General features: G+C 40.0%; 1 protein-coding gene across 1 annotated transcript in view; it reads right to left on the reverse strand.

The window, feature by feature from the left end:
- Positions 1-3,578: 3,578 nt before the first annotated feature.
- Positions 3,579-13,174, reverse strand: part of trim44 (tripartite motif containing 44) — a 44,921-nt gene continuing 35,325 nt past the window's right edge. Inside the window, exon 6 of the mRNA XM_084933000.1 lies at positions 3,579-4,970. Coding sequence (XP_084789126.1) covers positions 4,886-4,970 — 85 coding nt within the window. The 3' untranslated portion in view covers positions 3,579-4,885. The remainder of the gene's footprint in view (positions 4,971-13,174) is intronic.

Below are 13,174 nucleotides of genomic sequence, written 5' to 3' on the forward strand. Positions count from 1 at the left end.
TTTGCACTTGCTCTGTGCCCCAGAGTCTGAAAAGCAATGGTGTAAAACGAGGAGGCCAAAATGTGTTTTATCAGAAAGACAATAGACTCTAGAAGTGTGTTCCTCATCTTCTACTTTCCTCACAGTCTTAGTTTTGTCCAGTGCTCTCAATGACACCAAATATATCGGAAAATTATTAAATGTATATATTTCAGAATCTGATTTAAAGAGGAAACAATGTCTACTTTGTAAACAAACAAATCATTTATAAAATGCTATGTGAAGGAACCATACTTTTACTGCAACAGACACACTATTGAAGCCAATTCTGTAAATGAAGGTAAAAATAAAAACTCACACAGCAATGCAAACAACAAAAATTGTGGAGTGTCTATGTCTATGCAATCTATCCATCTAGACATGTAGTGTGGAAACCAAGGCACAACTTTTACAGCTGAAAAGTGTAAAAGAGGCAAGAGGCAAAAACTGTAGTTCCTCTAGGTACCAAGTGAGGATGGCTCCAAACAGGCGTCTGTCCCCACAAAGTCCTGCTTTATAGCATATTTGTCTCCATGGATAGTTTCCCCTTTATAACGACTCTGACTGAGAGGTTTTTTAATAACTCACCAGCCTAGATAAACAGTACGTTTAGGTCTGTTAGGCCTCATCCACCACTTTGACCCAAACATACTTTTTGTGTGTGTTTGCAGTCAGTGCCCTTTGGAGCATTTTTAATTGATTATCTGGCAGAAAATAGGTCTTGCTTTGTAGCACAGACCATCTGAGACATATGTGCTTCAATTTTTGTGAGTGTAATGCTGTAATTTTTATTAGCATTGATTAACCTGCCCATGTGTTTTACTGATACAGTTTATGAATAGTTAGCTTTCTACCCAAGCTAACTACTGTAGCATTAGCTGATAAAGTAGTACTCTTGAGAGCAACTGTCTGAACTCGGATGATAAAAAATGCTTAGGATGGTTAGGATAAAGGAGGCAAAATACATCCTTAACATTCCTGACCACGTTTTGCCATCTGAGTTCAGGAAGTTGCTCTCAGGTTTCTGCTAACTTGAACCCCAGTGTAGAACAAATATAATAGGTTGTTTGGGTAAGCTGCAAACAAATAGTCCTTCTGTGGGATTAGTAAAGATATCTTAATGTGAAAGTCCACCCTTTAATTCATATTGAGATTGTGGAATACTATGTGTAGATACCACAGTAGCAAACTGGTGTTTGGAATCAGTACACATCCTTACCTGTCTGGCCACTGATTCTCATCGACTTTACCATTAGCTGCACTCTTCTGCATCTTCTGCTCTGTTGTGGTTCTCTTGCTGCATTGCCACACATCCTTTGCCTCTTTTATGGATGGTGAAACAGGCTCCTCCATGGTTACAAAGTACATTTAAGTCTTATAAATATGTTCATACAACTTTTATGATGTGCGCTTGCGAGTTTTGTAGATTTTCACACCTAAATTGGCTTTTATATGTGTGAATATGAGCATACTTTGGTGATATAAAAAATCTATTCAACAGAGAAGAAATATAGTTTAATCAAAGACAGAAATAATAGGCTAATTACTCAGATTGTAGACAATTATGCTTACCCATTTGCCTAAATGTGCAAAACAATTTGCAATCTTTGCTACAGAATTAAAAATGTCCTGAAAACTTCAACTGTCAAAGTGGAAAAAAAAAACTAACTAATTCCCTAATAACCTAATCAAATTTTTCCACTGCTCTTCATCTCCCTCTCTGTAGGGTGCAGATTGAAAACCCTTATAAGTCGACACAGGTGATGAAAATGTTGGCTTTCAAGGTGACACTAGCTTTGAATTTTCACCACCACGTCAGGTGTTATAGCAGTCATATCTGGTTGTAGCGAGAGTGCTTAAACCGACAGCCAACTGATGAAAATGTAAAATAAATAAATCTCAACTAGCAACCTCAGACTGATGCCTGTTTGCTTGTTTGTATTTGTGCAGGTGCACATGTGTGCGCATGTGTGTGTCTGAAGAGACCAGAGGAAAAGATGAATAAGAGAGTGCATTTACTGTGAGAGAAGCAATACATTCTACTCAAAGATACATGCCAACTGGGCGAGGGTGGAGGTGTGGGTCTCTGCAAACGCACATCCTAACAAATACTTAAAAAAGCACACACGTAAATAAACACACAGTGTGCACGTGCAAGATACATTTCAGCGCAGTGTGCAGCCTGTTATTAGAGAAATTTCCTATTTCTCTTGCCGCTATTGCACGCTAATAAACAGAATCATTAGGGCATGTTTTGGTGGGTTGGTGAGTGGCGGAGTTGCTCCATTACTGGGAAACCCACAGACTCTGACTGCCTTTTAAAATGACGGCAGAGAAACAGGCTCCATTAATGGCGGCAATCAAAGCTTCATCCCCACCACTAGCAAGCCTGTCACGTAGCTAATTCAATCTCACAACCCATGAAGCAATTAATTCATGTCAATACAAATACACAAACAGCTTTTTTTCTTCTTGCCCCATAAGGAAAGTGGAGGTCTTAAGACTGAGCTTCTGTTTATTTGCACACCTTTGTGACGGTGTGTGATCATGCTCGGTGAAGTGTACGAGGAAGAGCAGGTGTAATTGGGTGTGGAAAAAAAGAAACCTCGTGGTCTCCCAGCTAAATGAGATCCGACAATCGTTTCCTCTGCATTTTCTCCCCTGACAACGGGCACATTGTCCCCCTCCCCTTCCTCCTCAGGTTTGTCATTATTGCTCCATGACATAAGCAACGCACATGAAGGGATAATAAAACCAGCCTCCATTTGATAACACAGGAGCTTGTATCTGACTATGCCCACGCCTAACTAACTTAAATCAATTTAGCTGCAGACACTAAAACGCTCACAACAAAAGAGAATCTCTAAAGGGGTTTAAGTGCTCTGGGGCTTTGACAGGAGGCAATGGCTTAGTAAATGTTGGAAGATCAAAAGTTAAACCAATTAGAGAATACCAAACTAGATGTTATCATCTAGATAGCAACGAGAGGCTAAATGAGTTTGTCAGAGTCAATGCCTCAGTGTTTTGTTTGAGTCAATATTTCAATTATGCTCTAAGAAAGCATTCTTGGCTTGATGAAGCAGCTCAGGGAGAAACTGGGTGTGAAGTGAAATGCGTCACATGTGAGAAAGGAACACGAGTGACGGAGAGACAAAGCCTTTCAGATTCAGGTTAGGAGTTGATCAAAGTGGGTTCTAGCTCATCTGAGACTACAGGCATGAAGCTAGTGTGCATTTAAATGCATTTGTGGAGAAGCAGAGACCCTAAAGAGCTCTCCAGCTCCATCACCCCCTCCAAACCTACCATTCCCAGCACTTTCTGAATGTGTTGCTTCTTTGAATTTTAATGGAAAAAAATTCTCCACTTCCTGAATTCCCTCTTTAGGGCATTTCATCTTGTTTCCCGTCTCTATCTATCAGAAAAAGGAAAAGTCTCACATGCCTGTAAGGTTTTCTGATAATGGGGACTTGGTTGACTGATGAGCTTCATATGTTTCTACAGTTTTGCAAGAGATAAAAACAATGGCTCTTAAAGTGGAGATATGAATGTCATTATCTGCATCCAATCTAAGAAACAAGCAGTTTATTTATAGATTTAAGACAAAAATAGACAAATAAAAACAAGTGAAAACATCAGATAGCCAGACTCCTGTGTGCTGTTATACTAGGAAAAAAAAAAAAAGCGCTTTCAGTTTTTTCAATAGACTGTTGACACACCAACATTTCCCTTGGGAAGGTATATGCTCAGTGCATCTTAGTGTAGTGCTACAGTGGTGAAGTCATGTTGTTGTCAAACTTGTCCCACATATTATGGGTGACACAGCTTTCAATTGTGGATTTAAGGCAACAGAATCAATCACATTAAAAACAAACTGCTGATACAGACAGACGCATGGCAGTACATCATAAATGAAAGGTATGGATGAGCAGGTCAAGGAAGGAGGTGCATACACTTGTCTGGACTGTAATCTGTCACTCGGTGCAGATTGGCCAGGAGTAATGAGCCTTTACATTACAGTACATAAAAGGTGATAACTGCTGGAGAGCTGTTTTGCGCAAAATGTGGTTCAATTTTCACCTAACAAAGAGTCAGCAACATTCACCGATCGATAGATGTCAAAATGTCCCCCCACCTTTGATAATAAATCTGACAAGCACATGAGGAAGTGGCACAAATCTACAAGCCTTCTGAGACAGGGTAGGGCAGAGGATGTGGGGAAAAGAGAAGGTGAAAGCAACAGGATGATATAAAGCAGATATGACAGTTTCCTTTCCCCCCCCTTTTATACAATCAACATAAAACACCCAGAACAATAAATTCTCTTGACAATCTAAGGCATTGTGGCATCTGAGAAATGCTCCCTTTTTATATCTGAGAGTGTCCAGAGGGTTTGTCAAGACAGCAGAGCCAAAATGATATTGCAAATAAATGAAGAGTGAAGTGCACCGTGTCAAAGAATTTCCTATTGCTGACATCAGTTTGGGCTTAACATGTGCTTTGCTCGGCTGCCTACCCAGGCTACCGTCTAAGTCAGCCAGGCTCACCAGTAAGCCAAGGATCTGACTGGCTGTGAAAATTGAGCCTGATGGTAATTGATTGCACATAACTTGCGTGCTTCAATTAAAGAAAGTTAGTAGCTAGTGAGGAATTAGAAAAGTTTGAGTAGAAAAGATGTGGCTATCCATATTTGTCACAGTAGCTTTCTTCAAGGTCACTTTACTGCCAGCAGGCACTGAAAGGGGAGGGGGAGGTCCCAGGGAGATGGCTGACAGAGAGAGGGCCAGCCTGACAGCTCAAGCGAGCTGATGGCTGGCTGAAGCAGACAGTGAAGGACAGGTGGACGTAATAAGAGTCTGATCTTCTTGTATCAGGGGGCGTGGTCCATTGATGGTCCAGAATCATTGTCTTCAAAGTCCCGTGGGTTCATGGGCTCTGCTCGTGGCTCAGGCAGCCTAGATGACAGAAAAACACACATGTTATATCATATCCAGTCTTCCAGCTTTTCCTCTCTTTTATCTTTTTCCGCAAACATCTGAAAGCTGTCACACAAACAGCACCCTGCCACCCACACAGTACCCTGCCACCCACACAGTTCAACACTCACGCATATTATGGAAATATAATAAACCTTTTGTGAAATGTAATCAGCTTCAATCAAGCTACGCCTTAAGTAGAAATCATCCATTCTGTCGGTTTTATATCAGCAGCTCTGAGCTGACAGAGACAAAGTGATAGCTAAATTGCAGGGACCTGTTGTAATTTGAGCCTGGCTGATAGATTCAATTTCACTGGAGACAGTCTACACTAATCATATGCTCTAATTGGACAATGTCGCAAGGGTGACGGAGCACTGGTGATGCCAGATAAGCAACTCTCCTGTAACTTCTCTCCCACCCCATCTTTCTCATTATGATTTTCCATCTCAATCTACAGGCCAACATCCATTTTTAAAAGACTACATGTCAGCATCTTTTTCTAAACACACACACACACACACTTATTCACAGTATGTGGAAGCTGTTTAATTCACAGAGATTCAGTGCACTTTACGGCTATGCCATTTAATCTCGCCATTCAAATACATCAATTCAAAGCAATCGCTTTCTATGACCTTGGGCAGTTGGTTTGCATTTATATATGTGAATTTACACTCATCTATCAAAGCATGAATACGCAAAGAAGAGCTTAGTTCAAATAAACCTCTGACTTTCTACTTTGCAGGCCACAAACTACAGTAGAAGGACAAATAAACTATTATGGAGGTTTGATTGCCTGTATACTTAAAGATGTACATGAATGCCAAGCTTTTAATGCCTTTTCTTTATCACTCTCAATAGTATGTTCTATTGGTACAGTGCTGCTTTTTTCATATCTTTCAGTTTTTACATTTGGAGGTTTAATAACGAGCAAACAGCAACAGGTACATTTTAATCAATAATCTCTTCCACGCAAATGGTTACAAATGATAGTTAATAAAACAAATGAATATATTCCCAGACAAGCACTTGGAGCAGGAACTAACAATTGGAAAGCTTCTGCACATAGTAGCAAAACAGTTATAATGCGAGTAACAGTTGTTTGTAGAACATATTAGTGTGATGTGGGTGCAAAACGAGTCATTTCATAAAACATTCTCTCTGATGTCTTGAAATGTATGTAAGTTGATGTACAGGAGATGTGATGGAAAGAAGATTTGTTATAATCACCGGTAGACTGTTCAACAGTCTTGAGCTATTCTTTGTTATTCTTTATTCATTCATTAGACAATGAAAACGACTTAAAACGTAGCTAATCTAGTGCTTATACCTGAATATTTTCAGTGGAAATCCTTTTACCTATGCACTAAACTCAAGCGATGAATCTATACATTACAGAAAGCTTAGCAAAGAATCGGTATTAAATTGTACCTTTAGGCACTGTGTCACTAGCAGCCTGTCACAAACACACATAACGTGTTCCCATTTTTTTAGTTCAATGTACAAAAAGTACCAACAATAACACAGTTTGACAGCCAACAAGATGATTCCCGAAGAGCTATTAGCAGAAAACTTGTATCTCGACATGATGTTCTTAATTTTTTTTTTAGGAAACTCACAAGTGGAGGAGAAAAAAAGGGATCTACAGGAAATGAACAGCATCCAAAAGTCAGTCATTCAGGACCCTTCAGCTGATCCATCTACTGTTTAAAAAAGTCGCATCAGAGATGGCCTCAGCAGAAGGGTCGCTGTCAAGAAGACATTATTAAGGAAGAGAACCAGAAAGACAAGGATGAAGTATTCCAAACTACAGAAGAACGGACTGAAAATCAGTGGCAGTATGTTTTATGGAGTGATGGAGGACGGAGGGCAGGTCGTCTACTAAACTGAAAGTTGGTGGTTCGACCTCTGGCTGCTCCAGGCTGTATGCCAAATACAAATATCCATGGGCAAGCTACTAACTCCAAGTTGGTATCTAACCCCATGTGTGTGAATATCATGGTTTGGGGCTGCATTTTAGCCAGGGATGTCTTGACAATGTTGATGGAATTATTATACAGAAAAGTACCATCAGATCTTGGGTTTCATTTTTCAGTGACAATGATCCCAAACACACTCTTAGTAAAAGCATGTCTGGATAGAAAAACATACAATGGAACACTAGCAGTCATGGATTGGTCTCCCCAGAGCTTGGATCTCACTGACTAATTTAATATATTATTGAAAGACTATTACATCACGTAGTAGTATTCTACCTGTGGGTAGCTACAGTTAGTACTCTATACAACACCCAGCCACAATCTTAAAACACAGAATACTGAAATAAGCTGCAGTGTTTATGGGAAACCTTGAGTCCTGATATTGACCCAAATGCTATTTTCAGTTCTACTACTACATTCTAACCACCGAAACACTGACGCAGAGAATACTAAAGATATTAACACTAAGATGTTTTGATGGGACACAATAACCAACCAAAACCGGTTTAAAGAAATGAGCAGTAAGCAGTCTGGTAATCTACAAAGCAGTTTCAGTTTAAAAGTGTCAGGACGACAGCAGCAAACTAATAAATATATTCTAGACCTTATTTTGTGAATGTTACCTCATTTTTCTGTTATAGATACATTTCCTTCGATCTCTGCTTCCCTGAAGCTTCCTTGCCACCTTTCTTCCTCCATCTTTGTTGTCCATGTCATTTATAGCACAATCTTTGAGGGGGGAAAAAATCCCAATTTTTGTTACCAGGAAGCAAAACCTTTCAGAGCACTGCTCCCTGAATATTCCTGTCTGACACACTTTTGTTGGCAGAAACAAAGAACTGCTTTCTCTCCCTTTCCGCACCTCCTCAAGGAGCAGATCATCACAAAAGAAACTCAAAACAGGGAAGTTGATCAAAGAACACTATGACATGCAAGAATACCTGGTAGTCCCTATGTGTATGACCTGTAATTAGAACCATATTAGCCTTCCAGACCTCAGTGGGTTCACACCAGTTTAGTTATTGGTCAAACTGTAAAACAACACTATAAACCAAGAAGCTATAATAATCATGCAGAAACACACACACACACACACACACACACACACACACCTTGGCATCCAGCGCCAACTTACTGACTGCCAAAAGTAATGATATTAGAGTCAACAAGACAAATAGCACAGGGTAAGTTTCTATTTAGTTGTACAATCTCACTTAAGTGTCAAAATAATTAATTATTCCACAGCTCTGTAAACTCAAATTCTTGGCAAAGTTACCTTTTGTGCTTTTATCCACTAGACCAACTTTACTGAGGATTCAAGCTGTCTACTGCATCACACAGGCTGTTCATTCATTGTCATCAGCATAGCACACAAAAGTCTACATTGAGCTGAGCCCTGAGCTCTCACAAAGCTCTGTCCTGTCTGAGATGGTGTTTGGGGTAAAACGTTGACAGACTTATTTGTGTAAGGCAATTTCATCTTGCATCTGCAGTCAACCAAAACAGTCACCCTGCTCCTCACACACACACACACACACACACACACAAAGAGGGGCACAAAGTGAGGCCTACACTACGGAGGCAAATGAACTATTTATATTCAGATGGTCTTTGCTAAGCTTTAGGACACATGGATGTTATAACTTATTTATTCCACCCAGAGGAAAATGCCATTACTTGAGTGAGAGTGAGGCTGTGAATGGGACATGTAGTGGACAAAAAAAAAAAAGACAGTAGAGCTTTCAACATACAGTGGATGGGAGATAAGTTCCCCATAACTCAAAGGCTTTGATTTGTTCTCTTTTTCTGTCTGTTCATCTTCCCTGGCCTAAGTAAAAGATCACTTAGCTGATTGTATATGTGCATGTCTTCTGACGACTCAGTTCTTTCCATCCATGACTTATTCATAAGCCTTAATGCAGTTGATGTTTTATTGATCACGACTGATCATTGCCTCCTTCTCTTTATGTGACCATGGCCAGCGGATAAGAGTAGAGCTGAAGGCTGAGAGGGCTGCTACAGAGCAGGCATGGTCTTCAGTGTAACGTGCTGGCGATGCTTCTGGGTGATGGATGGACAATAAGCATTGTGTGTGTGTGTGTGTGTGTGAGGGAGAAAGAGATACGGGTTTAGATAGGATTGATCGAGTAGGAAAAAGCTAATCTTACTAATGTTTCCTCTCTGAGTGACAAAGAAAAGTTTCACCAATAGAACCAGAGTGACTCCATTGCTCACTAGAGAAAACCTCTGTCTCCCTGTGACGAAAAAAGAAGAGGGGGCAAGCATGTGATGATCCCTATACTTTGACTTTTGTCTCTTTTACTCTTTTTGTTTTGTTTTGGCCATAGCCTAGGGCGCTCTCTAGTAGATGGAGGAGGGAGGGGTCCTTGCCCTGATTAAGTTTGAATTCCCTGCTCTTGGCAGAGGAGCTGCGAGACTCCTAAGTCATCATCCGGAAAGAGTCCCATCCTTCTGTGGCAGCCTTGCCAGCTTGAGCCAGCCTCATTGCCATATGAATAATCATACTGCAGTAGCTCGGATATGCTGAATGGGGCCGAGGTGTGTGTGTGTGTAAATAGAGAGACGGAAAAGGGAGGAGCTGAAAAGCAAACTGCAGGTCGCTGATAGGGGAGTGAGGTTCTCCTTGATTAAGCAAAGAGGTTGAACGAGAGTAAGGCTATGTACATAGGCCTCATGACAATCATCCGGAGGGGGAAATAACTATTGCAATTTGCATTTCCAAACAGTGGTGATGCCATCTAAGCGTACCCCATCACATAAGATGGCTGAACCCATTCCTCAAGCCCTGGGGGTCTATGAGGTTTGGTCTAATGAGAGAGGATCCTTAATGGTTATTGATAGAGCCCATGAGGACAGACTCTTACCCTTACTCTCCAGTCAAGCAGTGCACTCTGCTACTATTTAATGAAGTAAAATTCGCTGCTTCTGAAGGATGATTTAACACTAAAAACAGATTTCTGACAAGAGATGACGAGCGAAAGGAGTGCAGAACATTAAGGAAATAACGAAGGAAGATGGTGAAAAAAATGTAAATGGCAACGTATAATGTAAAAAAGTAAAGACAGACTCTCGAGCATTATGAGTAATCTACCATCTACGCACTATTGCTTGATCTAATAGTCCTAGAGAGGCTTACATCCTTCTCTCTCTTTTGCCATCAAGTCATCAACATCCATCTTCTCTCCGTGGATTTATGTTCTTTCCTTTCATCTGACAACCTTGTCTACGGATGAGTAATTTAGAAATGGCCCATGCACACACACCTTTCATTAAAAGCACCCCTGTGATCTTCCCAGCACTTTGCACTGCGATGATCCTGTTAGCTAGAATTTGAGATATGAATGTATTCTAATGAGGAGAAATGTAAGGGCAAGTCAGAGGAGGGAAAAGGAGTGACACGGAAAGGTGAAGGAAGACCATTCGGTCGAGCTTCGGAACGCTAAATATCAGAGAACAAAGAAAGGAGAGCCAGAGTGATGGAAGAAAAGTGATATTATCTTGATTTAAATGTGTGCTGCTGAGACATGAGGAAGGAAGTGGTAATAAATAAGAGTGAAAGGTGTGGATAACAGATTTTAAAGAGTTTCTTTTAAAGTTCCACTAGTCCACATTCTTCAGGTTATTTACTACACACGAAACGGCAACAGCTTTTAGCAGGCTATAATACAAGCTCAACAGGTAGTGCATTTAAAAAAGGAATATAATAAGCACAGCAGACATGTTAAGGAAAAAAAGAGTACCTGAAGATAAGCTAAAACTGTTTCAAGGTTAAAAAAAATCTGTTTAACCTAAGGAAATCCAAAGTGCTACATTCAACATAATGCATTCTTCGAGTGCAGTATCCAATATTTCTAAGTCAATAAATGATACCATACTTTATTAAAAATGTCTTTTTCTATTAAAAAAAAATAAGATGTTCCATTGATGGCCATCACATCTATTCAAATAAGATACAGTGAAGGGTGTTAGAGCTGTTTCCTTTAATAAATTTAAGAGAACAGCGACGTATCAAGGGGCTTAAGAACACGGGCAACAGTATCCATATAAATTACATCTGCATAGTCAAGCACTCATAGGAATGTTGCCAAGAACAAGGACACAAGCTATAGAAAGAAGCTTGCGTAGGGAAAAAGCATGCCCATAATTAAGTAAGTCTATTGATTTTAGTCCCCTAAAATTTGCTGGATTAATTTCGCAATCAGCAGAACAAAATAAGTGTGAGCATTTCTAAATGCCCTGACACAGTTGTTAAGGTCCTGGCTGCAATCCATTCAGGACTTTAAGCCCGGTGCTATTTTCCACTATCCTTAGCATCTGAGACATTTCTTGTAATATCCTTTGTAATGTCCTCTGTAATATCCTTAAGGAACAACAACAAACTGTTTTGTTGGCTGTGTAATGAAATGTTTAGTATGTCTCGAAGGTGTAAAATTAGAACATGATCACTTAAGATTAAGGCAAGCACCACTGACAGAAATTTATGTGGTTTATTCTTTAAGATTAAATCTAGATGCATTGATGTTTCATGATTTTTGGCATGTGGCTAATTAGGAGTTGAATTTAATTTAATTCAATACACTGATTCTTTTTTTTTTAAGGAATTTCTTTTCCAGATAAATGCTTGTGAGAATGGCATCCATCTCAGGGAGCAGATGCATCCTAAAATGCCTTGAGGAGCAAACCTCCTGAGCTGGATGAATCAGTGAAGCCAGCGAAATTCAAATCCCTGATGCTGAGGAAAGGAAAGATCACTTGAAAGGTCACAGAGAAATTATCCATGCACTAAAAAAACAAAACAAATAAAGAGGTGATTGCTGCACCTTCAGAGACCTGGAATCAAATCAAAGGCAGGCTTGCTGGTTTGAACAAATCATGCTTACAAAGTAAGTTTCTTCCCTGAACATACCAACATTACAGGCCCTATTATCTGCAGCCTTTCCTAAGCAGTTTTTTTTATCTTCTGAACAACAAATGAAGCTCCCTCGCACACAGCCTGAAAAATTCAGGATTCTTTATTCAGCTCTGAGGCACTGGGTCATGAGTAAGACATGGTGTTCTGGTGGATGTGAAAAGGCTGGCCCAGATAGCAGCACTAAACCTTTATATATAGGATACAGAGTAAGGGTGAAAAAAAAAGGAGGATGTGGTGGGAGCATGAGATTAAGACAAAGAAGTCAGCTTGTTTGGAACTGTGCACTACAAAGCATGTCCGACTTCTAATAGGTGAAGATGGATTCAAGGACCCAAGAACAGATCCTCGAGACCCTCACCCAGAGGAGTTGCATCTCAATTATGACCGGTTCCCAAAAACCATAGTGCAACTGCAGAGGCAGTACAACTAAAAACACCTCTATATAGTGAAGAAGAAACAACTGCTAAGGGAAAGGAAATACTAGCATCAGATGCCCAGATCTCTCTGGTCTGATGGCAATGGCACGAGATGGAAATTCAAACTGGGGAAACAACCAAAACATCTCTGATGGTATACCCAGTAATATCTAAATGATGTGTGTGTGTGTGTGTGCAAATATAGATTCTACCGGGTAAAAGGCACAGATGCATTTTCCCCTCACTCTTCTATCATTTTCTATGCCTTCATTGATTAGCTTCAAAGTGTGACTGCATCTGCTTCTTTTGACAACAAATGATTTTTCTATATTCTGACCTTCAGACAAAATCTGTCCAATTTGGCCAAGTAGGCTGAGGAGAAAAGCTAACCATTTTCTGCACTGAGAGCTCTAAAAATTCAGAACAACGCACCCCAACATCAGGCTATACAGGTCAGTAAAGTACTTACCTTTATCTACTGTTTAACGATTCATTTTATGTGCATATTTTTTTGGCCACCTTTTTATGTCTCCAATACTGTTCTTTCTGCAGTTTCATTTTATTTGTAATTCAAAACACCTACAATATTACAAGGTTTTTGTCTGTTATGGCAGAAAAATAAAACCTCCGAGTGTGAGAACAGTAATCGAGAGGCTGCTGTTTGAGCAAAGGTGTGACATGCAGTGCAGGCATTAGAGGTGGATATCAGAATCGATGAGTCACAGCTGGAAATTCATCTGTTTTTAAACCACTGACTGATGCACTGTATTTCATATTCGAAAAAGCATAAATACACTTTGCAATTGTATTATTTGAGAGTCACTTTAACATAATGACACGCAAATAGGTGGC

The sequence above is a fragment of the Perissodus microlepis genome, chromosome 7 (assembly GCF_051167445.1).
Source record: "Perissodus microlepis isolate ML-2025 ecotype Zambia chromosome 7, ASM5116744v1, whole genome shotgun sequence".
In the NCBI taxonomy this organism is placed as follows: Eukaryota; Metazoa; Chordata; class Actinopteri; order Cichliformes; family Cichlidae; genus Perissodus; species Perissodus microlepis.